At 40.2% G+C, this 25876-nt stretch overlaps 1 protein-coding gene across 2 annotated transcripts in view; it reads right to left on the reverse strand.

The window, feature by feature from the left end:
• Positions 1 to 352: 352 nt before the first annotated feature.
• Positions 353 to 25876, reverse strand: part of SMARCA1 (SNF2 related chromatin remodeling ATPase 1) — a 150076-nt gene continuing 124552 nt past the window's right edge. For both annotated transcript variants that reach the window (XM_082609584.1, XM_082609583.1), the window contains one exon: positions 353 to 570. In XM_082609584.1, coding sequence (XP_082465710.1) covers positions 385 to 570 — 186 coding nt within the window. In that variant the 3' untranslated portion in view covers positions 353 to 384. The remainder of the gene's footprint in view (positions 571 to 25876) is intronic.

The following is a 25876-nucleotide window of genomic DNA, read 5'->3' on the forward strand; positions in this document are numbered from 1 at the left end:
AATAATCTTCCCATATCAAGCTCCTTAACTCAATTGCATCTGCAAAGGCCCTTTTGCATATAAGGTTGCATATTCACAGTTTCCAGGGATTAGGATGTGGAAACATTTAGGGTACCATTACTCATCCTACCACAGGGAACATTTCAAATTGTACCATGGTTCAAACTTTTTCTATGTCTGCACATAGTTTATAGATTAGAGATTTTAAAGAAATGTGAAATAACTCAGTGTTACCTTTACTCAATGATCATCATCTTCCAAAGGCTGTATGTGGATGGAAGGAGGTGATTGGGAGGGGGGCGGTGCATATGACAAAAGTTCTGCAATGAGATATTTGAAATTGGCCTCTTACCTGAGTAACTCCACTGCCAATTAGGACAAGCCTCAGCCTTGTGCTTTCATTTGAAGCCTCAATTCATGACAATTCATTTCAGTGCTTCTGCTGCTTTTCCAATACAATTTGTTCTTGAGCTCAAATGGTGCTCTCAGACTGGTTGGAGATTGAAGGCCAGCTTCCTTCAACTCTGGCCTTGATCGAGGAAATAGGAAGTGGACATTTGGAAAATTTATCTGGGAAGGGAGGGAAATTAAAGCTGAAGGGAATCCAATTGTTTTTCACAAATGTCTAAAGAAATTAGAGCAACGGTGACTCAAAATGACATCCTACTTAGTTTACAAGCTCCCACTTGTTCAGCATTCTCTGGTGCAGGAGATAGCCTGTCTGGGGAGTCTGCACAAGCCTCAGAAGCTGAGGGCAAGGACATAGTGGTGAGCAAGATGGGACACTATCCAGGGCCATCACTTCCAAAAGTTTGCATTCTAGGAAGAAATACATATAATAGCTACCAGTGAGTGTGTGCTTCCTATATACTAAGCACTGTGTTAAGCACATTACATGTGTCTTGTCATTTACTTTAACCTTCATAACAACCATGTAAGGTAGTTAATATTACCCCATTTTATAGGTTAGGAACCCAAGGTACAGAGACATTAAGTGACTTGCCTAATGTCAAAAACCTCCTACAAGGCAGAGGTAAAATTTGAGCCCATGTATGTCTGGCTCCAAAGCCCATGCTGTTATCCACTATGCTATTATACCACTCCAAATGGACCCTTGGTTGGGGAATTCTGTGTTAGAGATGTAGAAGCTTATGGTGCCAAATAAGTCATCATACCTGCTCACTAAAACTACTGTCCTCAAGGACTTAACTTCCACCATAGGGGCAGCATCAGGGATGATTTCACCAGATTTTTATGAGTTATAATATTTGGGTAACAGGTGAGATGGAGCATCTGAAGCTTTAAAAACCAATTATGTGATCCGACGCTGGCCAGGGCCAAAGATAACATGGTACATGTATTATCATGCAGGGATAAACCCCCTTCTGGAGAAGAACTGTATCTGAACAGGCTCTTAATTCCAACAAACATCCTACTTGGAATGATCCTCAGTTTTCTCTTCATATACATTTTTAAAAGCCTATCCAGCCACTCCCTACACACCTTATGAATGGAAGAAGCTCTAGGTCTCACGTCCTCCAAGCTAAAGCTTCCATATAGGGACTTCCCTGGTGGCGCAGTGGTTAAGACTCTCTGCTCCCAATGCAGGGGTCCCAGGTTTGATCCCTGGTCTGGGAACTAGATCCCACATGCATGCCACAACTAAGAGTTCACATGATGCAACTAAGAGCCTATGTGCTGCAACTAAGACCCGGCACAACCAAATAAATAAATAAATAAAATTTAAAAATATATTTATTAAAAAAATGCTTCCATATGTCTCAGAGTGGGGGAGTGGGAGGCACAAACTATTGGGTGTAAAATAGGCTCAAGGATGTACAACATGGGGAATATAGCCTACATCTGGTAATAACCGTAAATGGAAAGTAACCCTTAAAAGAGTATAAAAGGGACTTCTCTGGTGGCACAGTGGTTAAGAATCCGCCTGCCAATGCAGGGGACACAGGTTCGACCCCTGGTCTGGGAAGATCCCACATGCTGCGGAGCAGCTAAGCCTGTGCGCCACGGCTACTGAAGGCCACACGCCTAGAGCCCGTGCTCTGCAACAAGAGAAGCCACTGCAATGAGAAGCTTGTGCACTGCAGGAAGAGTAGACCCCGTTCACCACAACTAGAGAAAGCCTGCATGCAGCAATGAAGACCCAACGCAGCCAAAAATAAATAAAATAAAATAAATTTATTTTTAAAAGTATAAAAAATAAAAATTAAATTAAATCAAAAGCTTCTATATGTCATATGTCATATTTTTCCAACCACCCAGACTGGTTCAGAGGTATGAAGGACTTCAAGGGCCTTGGATCTGAGATTTTAAAAAAGAAAAAGAAGGTATGTAGCTACCTAACTCAGAAGAGTTAGAAAAGGTTATACTTTGGAAGACTAATCACAGGAGCCATCTAAGGTTGTGTGGGGCCCTCAGCTTAATGATAGAGGCAGAACACTGTCAAGACTTGCTCACTGGGAGCTGCTCTTATGCCTCAAGCCAGCAGCCACCTCCTTCATTACGTATCATCTCAACTCCAGCAGGTTTGGGTCATTCATTCAACAGATCTTTATTAAGGACCAATTATGTGCCCAGCACTGTGCTAGGCACTGTGGGGGAATACAAAGATGTACAAGACACAATCCTGCTCAAGACACTGTATCTATCTTGCTAGTCAGACTCCCCAGCAAGTACAGGAGCCACAGAAAAGTGCAGAAACAGTGATCAAGTTCACTTAACTCTGGGTCATTTTCGCTTTTGTCCTATTTTTTCCCTGTACCCTTCACTCCACAACTCCTCTGTCCCTGCTCTCATTCCTTGAACCTCAAACTGCCTTTCCTCTCCCCTCCTCAAATAATGACCCATTTTTTGTACTTCAGTATCTTCCTGTTGCTCCATGAAGATTTACCCCAAACTATCTCTGATACTTGATACCTTCACCTATCTGCAGGCATCACACTACCCCAATCTTAACACATACACCACTAACACCACCAACAAAAACGATGCAGCCCCTATTTGGAATTTTGAGATCATGCTAATCAAGGAAGTAGCAACCACTGGGTGACGGCATACCCCAATTCAAATAGCAGGAACTATTTCTAGGTGAGAAGGAACAGCCTGAACTTACAGAACTAAAGTTAGAAAATGCCAGATACGCAAAGTTAAAGTTAGAAAAAGATAACCATGTCACATCTATAAAGTAGTATCAGTTGTACTCAGGAAGACAATTGAGAGTGTTGCAGTCCTGATAACTGCAAAAGAGAGAGAGAAAGAGAATGCAAAATTTATTATGGGAGTAGAGAGTACATCCTCCAGGCTATAGCCACAAAAAGAGCCCCAAGTCCTAATGTTTTAGTTCTAAATGCACAAAGCCTGTTATATCTCCATATTCCCTTAGAGAAAACTGCAGTTAGACTAATTGAATAATCCAGACTTTTGGAAACAATGGTAAGCCAAATGAAAATGCATATACAGCATTTTTCTTTCTGGTATAATGAGTCATTAATAATAAGATACTTAAAATAACACAAGCAGCAAGTGTATGGCTTTGGGGACTGCACTCACTGGAAGTCAAATCCTCCTCCGGGATTTGCATCAAATGTCAAATGAGCTCCCACTGATGTTGAAGGCAGTGGGCTGGCATAGATATCCTCCCGAGGCTCTTGAATTCTACAAAAACACAGAGACTATATTCTAGTTCTTAAGTAGCCAGAACACGATAATTATTAGCAGCCCAGCACAACAAACTTTCCCTGATATCTTTAGAAATGTGGGACTCAGAATAGCTTTGAAATTGGCCCCTTAGTCAAATGATCTCTAGTTGATTAAGAAATGCCTACGCCTTGCATCTGACGTGCCTGAAAAACAAACAGCTTTTCCCTTTCTCATTGGAGCTTTTCTAGTTTTAGAGGAATCAGTCTATAGTTTTCATCCATAATAAGACACCCAAGCCAAGAAGTTCAATGGTAAAAAGCATGGAGTATTTTAGCTCAGCTGGCATGCATATGGCCAAAGTCAATAAAAAAAACACATTGAGCCCCTACTATGAACCCATCCCCATGCCAGCTGCTATAGAGTAGACAGAAAAAGTATTGGCAGAGTGCCTGGACTCAAGTGCTTACCATCTAGTTGGGAGATAAGATTAACATAAAAAACAATTAGCTAAAAGACACAATGTGTTTTCAGTTGGATTGTTCAGAGACTAGGTGCTATGGCATTAAGTAAAGAGGAACATGAATGTGGGCTAGGCTGTTGTCAAGAACTGTGAAGGGTCTGAGATTTTACTCTAATTACAAGCTAGCAAATTCGCCTGCCACACCTTCATGGATACTGGTAGAAAGTATGAGACTCCTGGATTAGAGATGGAGAGTTTATTGCTCATAGCAATAGCAGTAGCAGGCATAGAAGCATTTTTGCATTGTTTCCAAAGTCCCAATTCCCACAGGGCAATGTGAAGAGGGCCAAATGACACCTGCCTATGACGTAGGTTGCATTACAGGAGAAGAACCCTGAGTTTAGGGAACTCGAGCTTATAGAATCTTTTTATAATGGGTAATGGGCAATAAGCATGCCTGCCCTTTGCTCCAGAGGGAGACACTACCTCTCTATTGCAAGGATTCTCCCTCTACAAACATCCTTGAAAAAAATAGTCCAGAACGATGGGCAGGCAGCACCTCACTTGTAAGACATTCAGATACACAAGAGACTCAGTAGTTAGGTGAAGGATTGCGGTGCCATGGATTTGGTAAGAGGTGCAGATCACAGCACAGGTGGCTCATGTAAACCCATGTCCATTACAGAGCACATGTCCTGAAGATGAGGAATATCCTAAAATTGCTAATCAAATCCTAAGAGGTCCCGAGCTGCAAAGGTCTTTGTCCAACATGCTTGTTTTGCAGACATGGAAACTGAGTCCCAGAGAAGTCAAGTGGTCCTAATCCTAACACCATTGTGATGTACAACTAGCACGTGTCCTAGGTCTGATTAGACAGGTATATTCTGTGCCCACTGAACACTGGCCTACTCTTCATAGTAGGATGCTGGTTGAACACCTCATTAGAAATAAAATTAGCACCTGCACCAGGTTTACACTAATGTATTGACATCTACAGCACTCATTAAATGAACCGTAAATCCAATACACTGAAGTCATTTTCCACCGAATCAAGTCCAGCTTCAGTCAAAAGAATTATCATTGTGATATACTTAATGCCTGGCATTTGCAGGGGGTCCCTGACTAGATCATTTTAGACGAAGAGAAAAAAAAATGGTGGAGTCATAAAATAGTGCTGACTAAATAGGTCACATGCAAGCATACTAACCCAGAACTGGGAGTTTAAGGACAGTAATCAACTCACATTGACTACTTAGTGAAGCCATCTAAGGATTCACAGTTCTTTGTTTACTAATCTGTCTGTACTTCACGACTGACTCCAGATCACAAGGGTCATAAATACTACTGCTTGCTTTTTCTAAGAACCTTTGGCCCTTTTCAGTTTGCATAGCAACAGAGCTGCAAGAAAGGGTGAGGGGGGAATATAAAAACTATCTGCTACTAAAATGGAACCCAAAGTATAGATAGACCTTCTTGTATTTGTGGGGAATAATAATCCCAGGGCAAGAAAGTTAATCAAACTGGAATATACTTTCTGGTTGGGTTTCATTAAACCTGACCCAGAAAGTCAGGAGCGAGTATTGAATAAATGAAAAATCTACTTGAGTTTCTGATTTTGTATGCAACTCATGCCACAGAGTTAGAAAATATAGCTCTTTCCAAAATCAGGAGTATACTGGCATATAAAAGCCAAACGTGGGGCCTCCCTGGTGGCGCAGTGGTTGAGAGTCCGCCTGCCGATGCAGGGGATACGGGTTCGTGCCCCGGTCTGGGAGGATCCCATATGCCGCGGAGCGGCTGGGCCCGTGAGCCATGGCCGCTGGGCCTGCGCGTCCGGAGCCTGTGCTCCGCAGCGGGAGAGGCCACAACGGTGAGAGGCCCGCATACCGCAAAAAGAAAAAAAAAAAAAAAAAAAAAAAAAAAAAAAAAAGCCAAACGTGGAATGCAGTTAAGTGTGTCCCTCAGCCCCCAACATCATCTCCCACCTCTAGGCTTCCAATGGCCTAAGGTTGACTGAAAAATCATTGCCATACATTACTGGCTTAAGATGAATTGACTTGTTCTGGCTTCATGAATTACTTGAACAGGAGACTAGTATTGAGATCAAGGGAGATGATAATCTCATTGCACCTGGCAGTCCACACCTGAAGTATTCAGCTGTGGGCACCATATGTAACAAGAAACTTTGAAAATTATAATGTGTCCAGAAAGTATCAACCAATATGATTAGGAGACTGGGATTCTTAGCCTTTGAGGACTAGTTGAGGAACCTAAAGATATTTAGCCAGGAGACGACTTAGTGGGAAACCATTAGTTGTGTCTTCAGATCTTTGCAGGGTTATTATTTTTAATAAATCACTTGGTCTGGGTGACTCCAGAGAACAAAATGGGGCTATTGACATTGTTGAAAAAGAAAACAGAAGTCAACCCAGTAAAAGAAAGAACTTTCAAACAATTGAAGCTATTTAAAAATGGAATGGGAACCAAATAGGGCAGGATGAATCTTCTGAATAGGAGATTCCATTTGCAGTGTGACCTTCCCCCATAGGGCTTATTACACTCACAGGGTCTGGGAGTTAGGACCTTAAAGCAGCATGCTTCTACTAGACACCAGGACCCTCAACCCTCCAGCTGCAAAGCCTCTGGTGCTTTGAACCAATTAGAATAAGAACAATCTATCTCTGAGCAGAAAGTCCGGATCCTGCAAATAAAACCTTTAGTTTTTTTTCCTTAGAAACTTCGTATCACAGGACCATAGGCTGTTGGAGGAAAAGGACTTCTAAAACCATCTAAGCTTCCGATTAAGTCCACATTACAGACCCTGTGAACAAAGGATACCCAAGAAAGTTGTAGAAGAAATACCTGTGGACAACTTGACATGTTACATCAACTTATGTTATTTTTCAATCAAAAAATGGGCAGTAAATCTAAATAGACAGTTCTCCAAAGAAGACATACAGATGGCCAAAAAGCACAAGAAAAGATGCTCAACATCACTAATTATCAGAGAAATGCAAATTAAAGCTACAATGAGGTATCACCTCACACAGGTCAGAATGGCCATCATCAAAAAGTCTACAAACAATAAATGCTGGACAGGGTTGGAGAAAAGGGAACCCTCCTACACTGTTGATGGGAATGTAAATTGGTACAGCCACTATGGAGAACAGTATAGAGGTTCCTTAAAAAACTAAAAAATAGAGCTACCATATGATCCAGCAATCCCACTCCTGGGCATATATCTGGAGAAAACTCTAACTCAAAAAGATACATGCACCCCAATGTTCATTGCAGCACTATTTACAATAGCCAAGACATGGAAGCAACCTAAATGTCCATCAACAGAGGATTGAATAAAGAAGTTGTGGTACATATATACAATGGGATATTACTCAGCCATAAAAAAGAATGAAATAATGCCATTTGCAGCAACATGGATGGACCTAGAGATTATCATACAAAGTCAGACAGAGAAAGACAAATATCATATGATATCACTCATATGTGGAATCTAAATTTTTAAAAAGATACAAATGGGGACTTCCCTGGTGGTGCAATGGTTAAGAATCCACCTGCAAATGCAGGGGACATGGGTTCGAGCCCTGGTCCGGGAAGATCCCACATATTGTAGAGCAACTAAGCCCATGAGCCACAACTACTGAGCCTGCGCTCTAGAGCCCGCAAGCCACAACTACTGAAGCCCACACACCTAGAGCCCATGCTCTGCAACAAAGAGAAGCCACCGCAATGAGAAGCCTGTGCACCGAAACAAAGTGTAGTCCCTGCTCGCTGCAACTAGAGAAAGCCCGCATGCAGCAACGAAGACCCAACGCAGCCATAAATAAATAAATAAATAAATAAATAAATAAATCTATAACAAAGATACAACTGAACTTATTTACAAAACAGAAGCAGACTTATAGGTATCAAAAACAAACTTATGGGTACCAAAGGGGAAACACTGGGGGGAGGGATAAATCAGGAGCTTGGGATGAACACACACACACTACTATATATAAGATAGATGACCAGCAGGGACCTACTGTATAGCACAGGGAACTCTACCCAATATTCTGTGATAACCTATATGAGAATCTAAAATAAGAATGAATATATGTATATGTATAACTGAGTCACTTTGCTGTACACCTGAAGCAAACACAACATTGTAAATCAACTATACTCCAATAAAATTAAAATATTTTTTAAAAAAATTTACATTACTCTTGCCCTTAATTATGTACACTCTTAAGTCCCTTTAAAAATAAAATTTCTACTTTGTGCCAAGCTGACAGTGCCAATAGTTTTACTCTTTGCTTCTTCCAACATCTTCTATCAGTTCACTGGAGAGTCGAGCTGAGTTGTAGACCAAATCATAACATCGACTATGTTCTGTAAGCAAGAGCCCCTGATGCCTATATGAATAATGCTCCTTGTAGCTCTGGCTGGGCTGTAGACACTTCTGAATATCTTCCACACCCTTCATCTAGCTCTCTGGCCCAGGCTGTATACTACACGCTTCCCCTCTGCTACACTACAAAGAGCCCAATTGCAGGTATAGTAACTCTAAACTCTGTGTCTATACCAGAAAGAACCAAGGAAGTAGATCTTCTCTCTGTCTTACTACATTTTCCACCCACGTAAGTATGCTGAGGTGCGCCTTATTGGCTCAAGACCCATTGCACAGTGAAGAGAGAAATTAGGACATGCATATACTTTCTCTGGCTTTCTTACAGTGCAGACCTAGAGGAGAAGAACGTTCTCCCTTACACTTTCTGTCTGTTCAAGCCTGGCTGTTTATATACTAAAGGAGGAGATTTAAGGAACTTAGAAAAATCCTCTCCCAACAATGTCTATCTTTCAAGCCATATTCCCTGGCATAGAATTCTATTTTGAATGTCAAAAGCTGAAGGTTAATGTTTTCTTTCATATTTTATTCTCAATCTTTTTTCCTAAGCAGTCGATGTATGTCTTGGGCTGAGAAAAATATCACGTACCCCAAAATGCAAATAAGAAAAACACATTTATATTTTTTCAAACTATTTCCTCCATGACATGTATGATCATTTATTCAGTACTATTCATGGTATATGCATTTTATATATACTATAACACTGTCTAAGTCAGGATTCTTTCAGAAGCATGTGAGAGAAATCCCATTCAAACTGCTTAAACAACCAACAAGCACCTACTGTATAGCACAGGGAACTCTGTTCAATATTACGTAGCAAACTAAATGGGAAAAGAATTTGAAAAAGAATAGATACGTGTATGTATAACTGAGCCACTTTGCTATACACCTGAAACTATCACAACATTGTTAATCACCTATACTCCAATATAAAATTTAAAAAAATAATAATAAATAAATAATTTAAAAATGATTTAAAAAAAAAGGGACTTATAAACTGGGAAGTTCAAAAGGTAACCTGCTTCAGGCACAGGTGGATTGAAGAGCTCGTGTACTCTATATTCTCAACTCTCTTCTGTGTGTTGGGTTCACCCTGTAGACAACTCTCTCCATGTGCAAGGGAAGATGACTTGTGGAATACATTCCTTCCAGAAACCTTTGCTTCTTGTGCTTGTTAGCAGGGATACGGTGCCCTCCTGTGAGTCTCTGCTTCATTGATTGTCTCACCCACCAGAAGGTCTACCCGAGTGCCAGGCGTGTGTCTGATTAATCACTGTAATCCCCAGCTCCCAGTACACGGCCTGGCCCAAAAGGTGAGGAACTAAGACAATACTTGTTAAATAAAGTGATCATTATACAAGGAGAAAACTGTTTTATTGATTCAACAACAATTAGAGGATAGTCCCTGCCCTCCAGGAGCTCAATGTCTACTTCGGAATGTTTCATATCCCCCTTTCTAAGATCCTGGAAATCAGTGGCTAGGTTTTAGTCATCTCTGTATCCCCATCACCTAGCATAATTCTTGGCACACCCAGTGCTTCTTAAACTTGCCCATTTAACTATCCCTAATGGTAGAGTAGAGTAGATACCTATTCCTGAAGGAATATAGGGGCTTAGCTTGAAGTACCCTTCACAAGCAGAATTTTCTTTGAAGTCTTGTGTTCTACCTTAAAAATTCATATAAATATTATACTACATTCCACAACACAGCCACTTATATTTTTTAATGTTTTAAATTACTTAATAGGGAGTAAAAATATGCTCCAGAAAGATGTCCATACAATGCTAACTCAAACACCCATCCAAGTAGGTAAGATGCTCTAAATTCAACTTATCAGGCCCAGTGGAGGGCGTGATGGCAGTTTTCATGAAGGACCTGGTCTTCCCTGAGGCTGACTGGCACAATTAGGAGTGAGGATGAATTGTGCTTGGATTTTTGTCTAAAATGATTTCCCAGAATGTCCCCAAATGTCAAACTTCATTTGATAAACTAGGCTACATTCCAGAAGCAGGGGAACATAGCTTTCTGTGGGGGAGGAAGAGCAGGGAGTGGGGATGCTATAGGAAGGACTGGCCTAACTGGGGGCATTTTGCTTTGCATCAGTTGGGGAACTCCAGTGGTTCAGTCACTGGCCACATCCAAAAGTATCTGCTCTGACAATAGTGGGCCTGAGTGTGTCACAGGACCATACTTAGGCCAAGGGTGAGGGGACATGGCAAATGAGAAAAGAGCAAAAACAACCTAAAAAGAAAGGGGCATGGGATGGTACTACTTAAAATCATTGTTCTACAGAAAAAAACAAACACAAAAATAGCAGTTGGGATGAATTAGAGAAAAATAAAATGGTTTTCAGGAAGCCAGTACCTATGATTCCAAGGCCAGTTTTGTTATTCTTGTTGTTCTATTTTATGGCCCTAGATTGAGCCCTGATCCAGTCCTTCCCAAGTTCCCCAACCCAGGCTGTAGTTAGAGACCTAACCCCAAAAGTCATGTCACAAAGTGAATGGTTGACCACAAATGGGACAGCTAAAATAAGGTGAAAGATGCAGAGTAGAACAGCACTTCTCAAATTTAATGTGCATATCAGTCACCTAAGAATCTTGTTAAAATGCAGATTTTGATTCAGCAGGTCTGGGATGGGGCCCAAGATTCAGCATTTTTAACAAGCACCATGCCTGCTGATCCAAAGGCTACATACTGACTGAGTAGCAAGGGTGTAGATCTAGACCTCTTCCCACTTATGCTCACCTCCTGGGTTCACTCTCAATTTTGATAGTCCCTAGGTGAGCCCTTGAGATTTCAGAGAAAAGGTGCAATTTGAATTTACAGCAATCAAGTTTTACTCCATGCTATCCTTACACATAAGTGCTTTTTATTGAGCACTATGTACTATAAATAATCCTGTCTCCCAGGGCCAAGAAAAATACATCTGGAGCAAAAGAAAGCAGGCGATGGGCAATAAAAACAATAACAATTTGGGCAAAAATGATATCTTAGTTATTAATGCTCTGTGACCCAAGACACTAATACAAATCTAATACAAGTATGGGATAAAAGGAATAAAATGTATGTTATCTACTACTTTGTAAGTACTCTCACACAAACATTGACAGAGACAGCTCAGGTAATACAACAACCAAGGCTAGTAAGGGGAAAGACTAAGCATGCTGCTGAGCACATCGTAACTCTTCAATAAACAGTAACCTCTCAATAAATCTTTAAACTGACAAAGACAGATTTCAGAAAGGCAAGACTGGTTTTGGCAGGAGCAGGGATACATAATGGAAACTAGAAAACCTTGGAAATGCAGAGGAAGACAGCCAGGGTTCTTCAGAGAAACTGAACTGATATATACAATATTATATGTAAAAGATATTTACTTAAAGCAATTGACTCACATAATTCTAAGGGCTGTCAAGTCCAATGTCTGTAGGCCAGTCTGGAAACTACAATATCTGTAGTTTCCAGACGGGAAACTCAGGCAGGAGGTGATGCTGCAGTCTCGAGGCTGAATTTCTTCTTCCCCAGGAAACTTCGGTGTTTGCTCTTAAAGCCTTCAACTAATTAGAAGGCTCCCACACACATTATCAAGCATAGTCTATTTTACTTAAAGCCAATTGATTACACATGTTAACCACACCTACCAAATACTTCACAGCAACATCTACATTAGTGTTTGATTAAATAATTAGGTAATACAGTCTAGCCAAGTTGGCACATAAAATTAACTATCACAGAGACTATTCTAGGTCATTGTTTCTTAGCCCTGGCTTCACATTAGAATCACCTGAGGATTTTTTCTTTTAAATACTAAAGCCAGACCTTACTCCCAAGAGGTTCCATAATTTTTCATAGCTCACCAGGCGATTCCAATGATCAGTGCAGTCAGGTTGGAGAACCACTAATTTAGAGACCAATTCTCCTCATTTCAATGAAGATGCTAAGGCCAAGATGAGAAAGGAAAAGATTTTTCCCAGCATCTCTTAATAATCCGGGTCCAGATCTGGAATTCCTAACTTATAACCCAGTATGTTCACAACACCTACCTCTGTCACCTTCATCCCCTGACTAGGTGAACTTACAAAAGGATTTTCCATAATATTATACCTTGAATTTTGCTTGAAAATAATTTGGTATTAAGATTGGAAAGAGTAGGTAGGGTGGTATAGATAAAACAAGAGTGACCATGAGGTGATTATTGTTGGAGGCAGGTAATGTGTACCTGAGGGTCTGGTACTGTTCCCTTTACTTTTGGATTACTCTGAAATTGTTATTAATACTTTTTAAAATCAAAACCAAAAGGGGAATCCCATACCACTGCCTAACTCTACATTAAGGTATCAGCTGTAATTAACTGGCTTCCACTAGATTTGAAGAAGCCTTCCCTACTTTTCAAGTCTATACCTGGAAGCATAGGATAATAGTCTGTCAGTCATGGTCACTTCCTTGTAGCTGTAATGAGTATTCATTCCTGGAATATAACCTGTCTTTAAGATATTAAATAACCAAACAAGACAAAAATTTATTTCATGTTACTAACAAATGGGAAGAAGGTGCCTATTAAATAGCCATAAATGTTGGAAAGAAAGCTGTATAAAACAGGCTTGACCTTAGTGAGTTGCAAAGCACTAGACTGAGGTGCCCATATTAACCATGGAAAGATTATTCTGCTGTTGTTGCATGAATTATTCTATAGATGTCACTTAGGCCAAGTTGGTTGATAGTGTTGTTCAAGCCTTATGTAACCTTGCTGATTTTCTGCCTAGTTCTTCTATTCATTATTAAAAGTAGAGTATTGAAGTCTCCAAAAATTACCATCAAATTGTCTATTTCTCACTTTAATTCTGTCAGTTTTTGCTAGATGTATTTTGGAACTCTATTTTTAGGTACATATATGTTTACAATTGTTTGTCTTCCTGATGGATTGACCCTATTATCATTGTAACATGCCCCTCCATCTCTAGTAAATTTTTTTGTTTTAAACTCTATTTGTCTAATATTAGTAAAGTCATCCCAGCTCTGTTATGATTGCTGTTTGAGTAGTATTAATTTTCCCATTATTTTACTTTGAACTTATTTGTATAATTGAATCTAAAGTGTACCTCTTGAAGACAGCATATGGTTGGATCTTGTTTATTCTTAATCCAATTTAACAATCTCTGCCTTTTTGTTGAAGTGTTTAATCCATTTATATTTACTATAATCACTTACAGGGTAGGATTCATGTCTGTCATTTTGCTATTTATTTTCTATATATCATATCTCTCGTTCTTCTGTTACTCCCTTATTGTCCTCTGTCTTAAGGAATATTTTCTTTTTTTTTATCAGAAAACTGATATTGATATGTTAGAGTTTTATTTAGACTTTTTGGATACTTTTTTTTAAACATCTTTATTGGAGTATAATTGCTTTACAATGGTGTGTTAGTTCCTGCTTTATAACAAAGTGAATCAGCTATACATATACATATATCCCCATATCTCCTCCCTCTTGTGTCTCCCTCCCACCCTCCCTATTCCACCCCTCTAGGTGGTCACAAAGCACTGAGCTGATCTCCCTGTGCTATGCAGCTGCTTCCCACTAGCTATCTAGTTTACATTTGGTAGTGTATATAAGTTCATGCCACTCTCTCACTTCGTCCCAGCTTACCCTTCCCCCTCCCCATGTCCTCAAGATAAGTGAATATTTTCTAATATACCATTTTGATTTCCTTTAATGATTTGATTTTTAACTATATTTTTGAGTTATTTTATTAGTGGCTGTTCTAGGATTTACAACATACATCTTAACATAGCAAAATCTACTTACAGATCTTTACTAAGTTAATTCTAGTAAAATATATAAACTTTGCTCCAATATAGCTCCCTTCTTCTCCACTTTTGTGCCATTACTGTTATATATTGTACATCTATACATGTTATGAACACAAAAAATATAGTGTAATAATTATTGTTGTATAAATTTTTGTTTTTTTAAGAATTTAAGAGAATAAAGAAGAAAAATACAGAGCCTTTTATATTAACTTTCATATTTACCATTTCTGGCACTCTTCATTTCTTCCTATAGAATTGAGTTATACTCTGGTGTCATTCCCCTGCCTCAAAATAGATCTGTTCCCTCTCCCCTGCTTTGTGCTATTATTGTTATATATGTTGCATCTTTATATGTTATAATTCAAACAATACTATTTCATAATTAGTATTTTCTGCAATTATCTTTTAAATCAGTTAAGAGAAAAAAGAGAATATATATTTTTTTATACTTACATACTTTGTTTCTTTGCATGTATTTGAGTTAACTTTTGGTGTCACTTCCTTTCGACCTGAAGAATTTCCTTTAATATTTCTTGTAAAGCAGGTTTTCTAGCAACAAAGTCTTTTGGTTTTGTTTATATGGGAATTTCTTTATTCTTCCTTCATTTATGAAGGACACAAATTTTTCCACTCTTATGAGGAGAGCAGCACTGCTAGAGAGGACAGACTCCACCAAAGCATTGCAGGAAGAAAGGAGGAGGGAATATAAGGCTCTTGGATACACAGTTAGCACTTGATAATAATTGGAGAAAGGAGGAGGAGAGGAAGGAGCAAGAGAAGCAAGACCTAAAGGGAAACATAGAGTTACTGATTATAAATTATATTCCAAAATTAAAGTAGTAATAATATTCCCTATGTGTACAACCTTTCCCAATTTTCAAAATTCTTTCATTTCCATTTTCTGTTTCTTTTTCTCAAACATCCTGTGAGTTAGCCATGACAAGAATTCTTATCCCCAGTCTCTTACACTACTCACAATTTTGTTATCAGTTCTCTCTATATATTTATGGAGCCAGACTTCCTGGGTTTAAATCTCTCCTCAGCCACTTACTAGCTGTGTGGCCTTGGGCAAGTTACTTAGCTTCTCTGTGCCTTAGTTTCTTTACCTGAAAAAATGATATGATAGTAGTACCTACTATATAAGGTTTCTCTGAGTATGAAATGAGTTAATATTTTTAGAGTGTTTGGAAGAGGGCCTGGCACCTAGTATCTACTATATATGTTTGTTAAACACGTAAATTGCCAGCTGGGAAACTTCCTAGCTGTGTGACCTTAGGTGTCAATGTCTTCATCTGGAATATAGGGATGACAGTACCTGCAAAATTGTGGTTAACTTTACTCTTATACATTCGCGGTGAGAGTGTTAGCCTTTTGGAAAACAATTTGTCTCTATGTATAAAAATCTTTAATTTTTAAAATTGAACAACTAAAATTAAATAAATTTCTACAGCTCTAGAAGTAATCTGAAATATGGTGGTAGAGGGGTATTTTTCCCATGATTAGTCATTGTGAAAGAATTTATAATAACAGAAATATGGAAGTAACAATAGAGGAACTGTTAAATAAATTATTGTACATTCACTTGATAGAATATTTTGCAACCATTAAAAATGATAGTAATAAAGTGCTACTATAATATGGAAAAAATGCTTACACTATAGCCAGATAATAATTTATATGCATAGTATTATTCTAATTATGTTAGAAAATGATATTCCTGTTTTTTAAAATATTACCAAAATTGTAAAAGTGATTGTTTGAGACGACCAAACTAAATTTTTCTTCTATTCTAATTTCCAAACTGTCTTTTATTTATTTATTTTAAAAACTTCTTCTTTTTTTTTTTTTTTTTTGGCTGCATTGGGTCTTCGTTGCTGCTTTCTCCAGTTGCGGCGAGCGGGGACTATTCTTCATTGTGGTGCACGGGCTTCTTATTGTGGTGGCTTCTCTTGTAGCGGAGCACGGGCTCTAAGCGCACAGGCTTCAGTAGTTGTGGCATGTGGGCTTCAGTAGCTGTGGCGCATGGGCTTAGTTGCTCTGCGGCATGTGGGATCTTCCTGGACCAGGGATTGAGCCCATGTCCCCTGCATTGGCAGGCAGATTCTTAACCACTGTGCCACCAGGGAAGTCCCTCTTTTATTTTTTTTTAATGTAGGTTTAAATCATACTAATCTCTGTCCTGTCTACATAACAGGCTTAATGTGAGGATTGAATGAGACACTGACATGTATGAAATTGCTTTGTAAACTCTCACATAACAATCTTATGTAAGGTGTTATTATTTCATAGAGAGTTATGTGCAATCTGAACAGGTCCACAGCTGCACTAAATGGCACTTCTGGGCAGTGCTTCCCACATTTTCACATCAGGACACACATAGAAAATGAAACTGTTTGTCAGCATACTGAGGAAAATGGACCAGGCTCCTTGCAGCCAGAGCAAGTGGTCAGGCTTCTGACCACTCCAGGCCTTGCCCCACCTGAGGGTGAGAGCACCAGTATCTCTGCATACCAAATGGAAATCTCTGCACTATTGGCCTTACACTTGCTTTAAAAGAGGCCAAGAAATGTAGAGTCCAAAGATCCAACACTTTATGATCTTGGACATTTCACTTCACCTCTCATTTACAAATGGTGATAGCAATATTCCTTTCCTTCCCAGCCTAAGAGGTTAGTGAGTTATCAAGGGAGATGATGGATGTGAAAGTACTTTGTTTGGAAATTAAAAAGATGAGGCCATGCAGTGGACACTATTATTCTTTCACATTTAAACCCTAGGGAGGGGGACTTCCCTGGTGGTCCAGTGGGTAAGACTCCACACTCCCATTGCAGGGGGGGGGGGCAAGCTCAATCCCTGGTCAGGGAACTAGATCCCACATGCCGCAACTAAGACCTGGTGCAACCAAATAAATAAATATTTTTTTAATAAATAAAATAAACCCCAGGGAGGGGCTTCAACACTAGGGAGACTAGAAGCCAGTGTATTTTTAAATGATACACATATGCTGCTCATTTACTCTGCGAGTGCTCCCTGTTTGCAAAACACTGTGCTAGGTGCTGAGAATCAAAATTTCCCATTCTCCTAAGAAAAAACTGATTTGTTCTTTGGCCATAGCAACTAGTAACCCTTAGAGCCAGTTTTACACCCATTTCTTTTGTCAGTGACATTTGGTGCTAGTAGTCATGCTTCTGAAAGCCAACCGATCAGTGGTAAACCCATGCCTGGGAAAGTCAGCCAGTCCACAGCAGATACACTCCAGTCACCATGATGCTATAGCTAAAGATGGTAAGTTCTTAAGCACTTCTGCTTCTGAAGCTCACCAATCCCCAAATTCCGTGCTTTCCAAAACCCTATATAAGGTAAACTCTCTGCTTTTCTTAGAGCATCTACACCTTACAAGTGAAGCTCTCCCTTACTTAAGCAAACAATAAACTTAGCTTTTGTTTTCAGCCATTGAGTAGTAGCCTTCAACAGTACTAAAAGTACTAAAAGATGTTGTATAAGTGAGCCAAAGATGTTCTCTATATATTAGCCCTATGATGTTGACTTCTTCATAGCAGGCTGGGATCTGTTGGTTCAAAAGCCAATAGGTGCAGGGGAGGGGAGATAAATTAGGAGTTTGGGATTAACACATACACACTACTATATATAAAATGGACAGCCAACAAGGACCTACTGTAGAGCACAGGGAACTATAGTCAATATTCTGTAATAACCTATAAGGGAAAAGAATCTGAAAAGAAAAAAGATATATATATATATATATATATATATATATATATATATATGTATATATAACTGAATCACTTTGCTATACACAATATTGTAAATCAACTATACTTCAATTTTAAAAAAGCCAATAGGCAACAAACTCAAATTTTTACACATCCAACTGTTTCAAATATAGCCCAACTAGGCAGATATTTGGCCATTTAGAGCCTCCCTGCTTTGCATACCTTGCAAAACCACACCTAACATCTGCTAGCCACAGGTGAAATAAACCCTGTGGCTATAAAAGATGGCAAGCCACGGCTGCCCTTCAGAGCTCTCTGACCCAGAGGCTTCCCATCACGCTGCTGAGCAACATCACCTAGATGGGTAAACTCCCTCTCCAATTGCCCTCTTCCCTGGAAGTTCCTTGCCCTCCTGCCTTTCTGAGTGGTGGCCCTTGTACCATAGCCTAGGGAAGGTCTAATGCTGTGAGGGACACTCCCCCACCTCCACCATGCAAACCTGTCAAACTGGCACCCAAAGCAATCTTATTGTGTATTACTGCCACCTTGTGGTTGTACTGTTTTCCTTAATCAGCCCAGACATGCCCTCAAGCTCACTACAAGGAGAAATTAGGCTGGCTTGGCTTTCTGCGCTCCAGGAGTTCTCAGGTTGATGGGGGAGTTATGACAAATCCATTTATATCAGTGGCTAGTTGATGGATATAAACTATTTGTGATCAGATTTGGGAGGGGGGAAGAGGTCATCAAGGGCAGGAGTGTGTCAGGACTAGCTTCCTGGAAGAGGTGGAAATAGAATTGGGTAGTGAGGCGACTAGGCAGAGAAAAGGTTCTAGAAAACAAAAGATGAAATCAAGAGAAAACAGGTCAAACCACTCATCAGTGGGGTGATGTTTTCAAATTCTAAATCTTGCTTAAAGACCTAATTGAACTAGATTCCCTGACATAGGTCAAATACTAAAAGCTAGCTTCTACCAGGTGGATCTGCATCTAAGTAGTGTGTCAAAGGTTATTTCCCCTCCAATGGTGCTAGAGTAAAAATGCTGCACATGAAAATGATCACAGGCTAAGTAATGTGTGGATCACAATACAGAACAGCTTTATGATCCACCTGTCTTCCTGGGTCTAAGTAACCCCGGAGAGAAATAAACTTTATAAACACAGAGGAAAGATTACATCCGACCACGGCTTTTCAAACACAAAAGAAATGCTCATAAATATTCTTTGATTTCACTGGTAACAGCAGGTGCTTGCAGGAAAATAAAACTGTCCTTCTCCTGCTGTCCCCAGTCTTCCAAAGGCATCCCACTGCCCTGATCAGGTTATCCTCCTTGAAACAAAGTAACTTTTAATAAAGTGGGTCACTGGCAGGGAGCACCTGATATGATCACACACCTGTTATAATAGGGTTTAATTCTGCTTCAGATGTGCTAGTTTTAATAAAAAAGGATTGAGCAAATCAAAAATAAATTACATTGAAAGGTCAGGCTTATTGCTTGTACAGTTATGTTAACTTCCCCACCAATACTTTTAGAAACTGTATTTATGAGACCTTTTGATTTGGGAAAGAGAGGTATAAAATACATCTACAATTTCCCCATTATTTGCAGCAGTATTTAATTTTCAAGTGTCAATTCCAAGCACTTAAGTATGGCATTCTTTAACAGGAGTAAATCTAAAAAGTATGAATTGTTTACAGAATGCTATTATTCAATATATTAATAAAACAAGCTTTCCTATCCAGTGGAAAGTTAGAAAAATCCTTCCAGAGTTTATGCAGCATGCTAATTCACTTGAATGCATGTGGAGCATTTATTAAGAATGTGTTGGCTCTTAATATGAATGAATATATTCCTCTGACATAGCATCTCCTCTGCCAGAGGGAAGCCTGCTTGATTTACTAACTAGGGATGATGGAGCAATGATCCACCCAAGATTATTTTCCTGATCTTTCTAATGGGACATTCAAGTAGATATAGTGAGTTTGTTTCTTTGCTCAGCTACAATTTAGCTAGAAGTATTTCCATATGCAATTCCAAATGTCCTTCCCTGTTCCTAGGTTGGTTTTATGATCCATCCATCAAACATAACAGAATGTTGAAGGGGACTCTTATTGCCCCAGAACTGGTGACTATGGTCCAAAACTGAAGATAAGTAATAAATAATAATAATAACAACAAACTTGCATGACATTTATTATGTACCAGGCACTGTACTAAGCAGTTTACAAACCTTAATCCAATTAGTCCTCGCAATAACTCTATGATATATATTATTATTATCTTACTATTATCCCCATTTTAGAGATGAGGAAACTGAGGCACAGAAAATGTAAGTGAACTGCCCAGGAACACACAGTTTGTAAGTAGAGAATTCAGGATTTGAACTCAGGCGCTCTAGCTCCAGACTTAAAGTGTCTTGTAGCCTAGATTCTCTCATAGTCTAAAGAGAGCCACCAACAAATGAGACCAGATATTTTCCCCAGGGCTTACTGGACATACTATCAACTACTATCCTCTATGACTCTCCACCTCCAGTCTAGTCCCCTGAGACCTGGAGGAAAGGAGCGAGCAACTTATTAGAGTTTTCAGCCTGGTGGAAAAGAAAAGGTTTTTCTCTTCCCACCACCAAAGGCAAGTGAAGTAGGGGATGGACCCCAAGAGAAGCTTTCATAGATTTGAGGAGAACCTGTAAGAAGAGGAGACTGGTATCTTCAGACTCGGATCATCCAGTAGACACTGCATACTTACCCTCATACCTTTGGGTGCAACAGTATGGGAATACTTAAGAGAGTGTGATATAGATTCTCTCAAGGCAGAGGGTGTGTGTGAATATTGAGGCTGGCCCTGCTCCTCACCTGGAGATTTCTGACGGCAGGTGACTTGCTGGAATAGTTCATCCCAGTACGATATGAAAGGATTGTAGTGTAATGTAACTTGGAGGAGAACAGGATGATACTCCCACCCCCAGATCCCTGCTGCCCTTGAAAGTCATAGAAAAGGACCACAGCAGCTGTGTGACTCCACATGAAGGATCGTGGAATAGAAGAGGAGGAGCCTGAGCACTACCCAGACAGCTTCAGGGCCAACAGTCATGGCGACCCAACTAGTGACGAGGTTGGGCGCATGGATTTCTGGGAATGACTGTGAGAGACCAGCTGTCCCTCTCTGAGCGAGTTCGCAGTCACAGAGGATGCATTAGTGGAGCTAGCCACCACTCCCATGAAAGCCACATATGTTGCCTGTGTTCACAGATGGTAGCCCAGCAGCAGAAGCTACCGGCAAGAGCTAGAAGCATATCTAACCAGGGTGAGGCCAGGGGCATCTCCCTACGCCAACAGACAGCTAAAGTAGAGAGCAAAAGCAAAGGAGCCAAAGGACAAGCAGGAAGGGGAAGAAGAATGGGGGTGAATACCACACCCCTGTACCTACTCCTATCCATCCATCTACACAGAAACAGGGTAAGGCGCAACCTCTGAATCAGATATGAGACTGGAATTTTTAATAGACTAAATTTTACTCACTGATAAGGACCAGAAGGCTATGAATTTAAAAAGGGAACTCCGTCCGGAGCCTGTGCTCCGCAATGGGAGAGGCCACAACAGTGAGAGGCCCGCGTACCGCAAGAAAAAAAAAAAAAAAAAAGGGAACTCAACAAATCAAGGTTAGAATCACCGTTCAGAAAACAAGAAACCTTTACACGTTAATACCCTACTAACTTAATATTCCTTAGTTCCTCTGATGAACCAGTTATATCAGAATTTCATGGTGGGGAGTTGTTGGAAAGCAGATGCCTCTTTAGCAGGCTACTGCACGAGTGCAGAAATTACTCTTCAGGCCCTTCATTTCAAAGATTACAGGTCTATGTAAACATTCTGACCTTCCATGGTTCAGTTGCAGTCTGTCATTCCTGGATTTATGAGCAACAGGTGCTGTCCAGGCCACCAGCCTAGGGGAGGATACAATCACACACAAAGAAACAGGAACAAAATCATCCTTCTCTGGCTCAGTTCCTACTTGCATAATTGGAGGAACTCTAGCCTCATCCACATACTTCCTTTTGGCCCAAGTTAGCTATGGTGAATAGAAGGGGAAGGACCCTTGGGGTGTTTCACAACTTCTGCCTTAGGCCATATTTCCACATAGGTCCTGGAGACCAGGCCCTGACCACTCTTTCCGGAGTCTACCATATGGTCGCTGCCCAAAGAGTCTACTGCCGTTTGCTGTTTCAGCACTGCAACTCCATTATACTGCTAGTGTCATCATCAGCACTGTGGCAGGCCTCTTCTGTACTGGCACTCTTCATCTCATACAGGAATACTACACCAGAATGTGCTGGTACATTCCAGATACCTCATGGGAGTCCTCTCTCCCTCAGACTCTGACATTTGTCCCAAAGGAATGTGCCAGGAGCCTATATGAGTGTCAACCCACCACAATGCCCGTGTTAATCCCTCACTCCCCACACTAAGTTGGTGGACCCTAACTCTCTCTGTTACCGAGGTTAGCTCCTAATAATATTAGATATGTATCGTGCAAGTACCCTGTGCTCAAGCACTGTATCAATACTGGGATGACTGTATTATCACACTCAATCCTCAAAACCACCCAATTAGGCAATTCCTGGTTGGGATTAGTTCTGCCTGGAAAAAATGGAAATAAAAAGGAAGTAATAATGGCTTAAACAGCATGGCACTTCATTTCCACTCATGTTCAGGGAGGACTGGTTTAATACTTCACTGTGTCAGAGACCTAGATTCCTATTCCATTGCTCCATCTTGTGTGTTGCTTCCATTTCCATTGTCATTTCACAGTAGTGGTTGGCTGCTGGGGCCTTAGCCATAATGAGCCCATTCCCTCCAACAGAAAGTGGAACAGGAATGGGAAGGGTTTGCCCTTCCCTTTAAGGACACTTCCTACATGTTGTACATACTGCTTACAATTCATTGGCTAGAACTTAGTCACATGTTCACACCTAACTGCAAGACTGGCTGAGAAAGTCTTCATTCTTGATGACTTCATGACCAGCTAAAGAACTGGAGTTCTACTGTTGATGAAGAAAGGGGAATATATTTGGGGGACGATTAACAATCTCTACCACAGGTAGGTACAAGACTCCCACATATGATTGTGGATTTAGAAAAGCTGAAAGATGAGAGATGACATTTAGCCAGTGCCCACTAATGAAACTAGTGTGCCATAGCTCAAGGTTCAGTGAGCCCAGAAGAAGGAGTGCCTTTTGTATTAGGTTAAACCATATGAAATTATCATTTTCGTACATCCAAAATGATGGAGTATCAGCAATTTCATATGGTTCAACCTAATAATATGAACATACCACTGCTCTGCCTAATGGGGAGGGAGCCCTAATGGCTAAATGTTTAGCAACCAGCTCTCCGGGGACAAAAGCCCTTATTTGTAGTATTTGCTGATTTCCATGATTTAAATATACTCCCACTGTGACCAATCTCAAACCTCCAACTTGACATCACTGAACACAGAGTTGGGAATATATATGCAATAATACAAAATTACATAGTATTTCCACATACAAATATAAGTATATAATCTAAAGAGCATATAGAAGTAAAATGTAGTAAGAGAATTAGGAAGTGATGAGTTTTGCATATTTGTTTTCAATTTAGTTTTTAATTATAAGTTTATATAATTTAATTTTTAACAATGGCTATGTTTAAAAATTGGCTTGCAAAATTTCCTGAGAAGTTAACAATTGGCTCTCGTGAGACAGAATGAGCTGGCTCTAGCACACCCTTGGCTAAAGGTCATAGTCCAATCATCCAGTCATTTGACCCACGTGGAAATTCCTTGCTGCCTTCTGTAAACCAATACCGACCACCCACCCCTCCAACCTTCCAGATGTGCATGAGTTAAGTGAGTATTTATTGCTTAGCCTACACCCTGAGATCTCTGTCCATATAGCAGCACTTCTTTAACCTATTCTATTTATCTTTTCAGTCTATACTACCCCTTGGGATAATAAAATCTATATGTACTCTCTACTGGGTCAAGTCTACATTTCCTTAGTTTACTTATACTAAAGTAATCTTGTTAGTCCTCTAGCTTCAGAAAGGGTCCCCTACTGATCTTTCTAGGATCCAACAGCTCCATTTTCTCCTTCTCCCCATTCCCCCGACCCCCACCTTCCCAATAACAAAGATCTCTGTTCTGTCATCCATTCCTGCTCTACGTCGAATAAGCCTAATATTTTGTCCTTGTGGTCAAATTTATCCACCTATCCATCCATCTAGGAAATTTATTCCCATATTCCCCTTGGCTAGTCTCACCACCTCATCACAGGACATAGATTAAACTTAAAACTCCATATAAGGTCCTTCATGAGTCTGTATAAATCGCTTTCCAGGGACTTCAAATATTGTCACTCCTTACCTCACATTTCACATTCCAGCAACACTGAAAAGCCTGGAGTTGTTTACACTTTCCCAGGAGTTTCTTGCCTTGTGCTGCTGGTCTTCCCTCCACCTGAAATGCCCTCTCCTCCTCTCCTCACCCCACACAATAATGTTCACTTGTCAAATGCTTGGTCATCTCTCTTCACCTCCTCCATGAAGCAGTCCCTGATACCTCGAGCCACAATTCGTTCATTTCTCTAATGCACAGCTTCTCTACTCTGTACATAACTCTACTGTTGTGTGACACAGAGGGTTGTCAGATTTCACAAATAAAAATACAGGACACCCAGTTAAATTTGAATTTCAGGCAAAAAATGAATAATTTTTAGTATGTCTCGTGTGATATTTGGGACAAATTTATGTTGACAATTATATATTTTTTATCTCAAATTCAAGCTTAACTGGGCATCCTATATTTTCTCTGGCGACTCCAGTGACACCACACTAGTGCTCCTCTCTGGCAGCTTGTCTATGAGTTCCTTGAGGGCAAGGATTTCAGCTTGCTCATCTATGTATCCTTAGCACCATGCAGTCCTTAGCACACGGTAAGAGCTTACTAAGTGTATTAGGAACTACTTTTGGGTACTGCTTTATACCATTTTTTTTTTTTTTTTTTTTTTCAGTACGCGGGCCTCTCACTGTTGTGGCCTCTCCCATTGCGGAGCACAGGCTCCAGACGCGCAGGCTCAGCGCCCATGGCTCATGGGCCCAGCCGCTCCACGGCATGTGGGATCTTCCCGGACCGGGACACGAACCCGTGTCCCCTGTGTCGGCAGGCAGACTGTCAACCACTGCGCCACCAGGGAAGCCCTGCTTTATACCATTTGAACTAGTTTACGTACATCATTTTATGGAGTCTCACAAAAACCCAGTAAGGTTTTAAAAAACAGATATTATTATCTTCATTATACCAATGATAAAACCGAGGGCCAGAGAGAAGTGACGTACCCAAGACCATGCAGTGCAACCACGACAGAGGCAGAACTGAGACCAGGTCCTCCTGAATCCCTAGCTCTTTCCACTAAGCCACACCACTGTCTTTCTGTGTGTGGCCACAGATTTTATGCAACTTTGCAATTTTCAGAACTATCTCTAAGCTTTAAAGAAATGATTATACTTGTTTTGGTTTTAAATGATATTATGCCTCTATTGGTATAGCAGTAACTTTCATATAGTTTGAGATGCTTGAAATTGAGCCTAGTGAATTTTTAATTAGGTATCAATCAAATCAAGAGACTGGTTATAAAGCATCATTTTCCAGTAAAGTCAGCAACATGGTAAATGATTTTATTGGTAAACCATGAGCTTTCTTTACATATTTATTATTATTATGTCAATACAGTTTTCCTCTATCTGCATATGTATAGCAGTTG

The sequence above is a fragment of the Mesoplodon mirus genome, assembly GCF_964341445.2.
Source record: "Mesoplodon mirus genome assembly, chromosome: X".
Lineage (NCBI taxonomy): Eukaryota > Metazoa > Chordata > Mammalia > Artiodactyla > Ziphiidae > Mesoplodon > Mesoplodon mirus.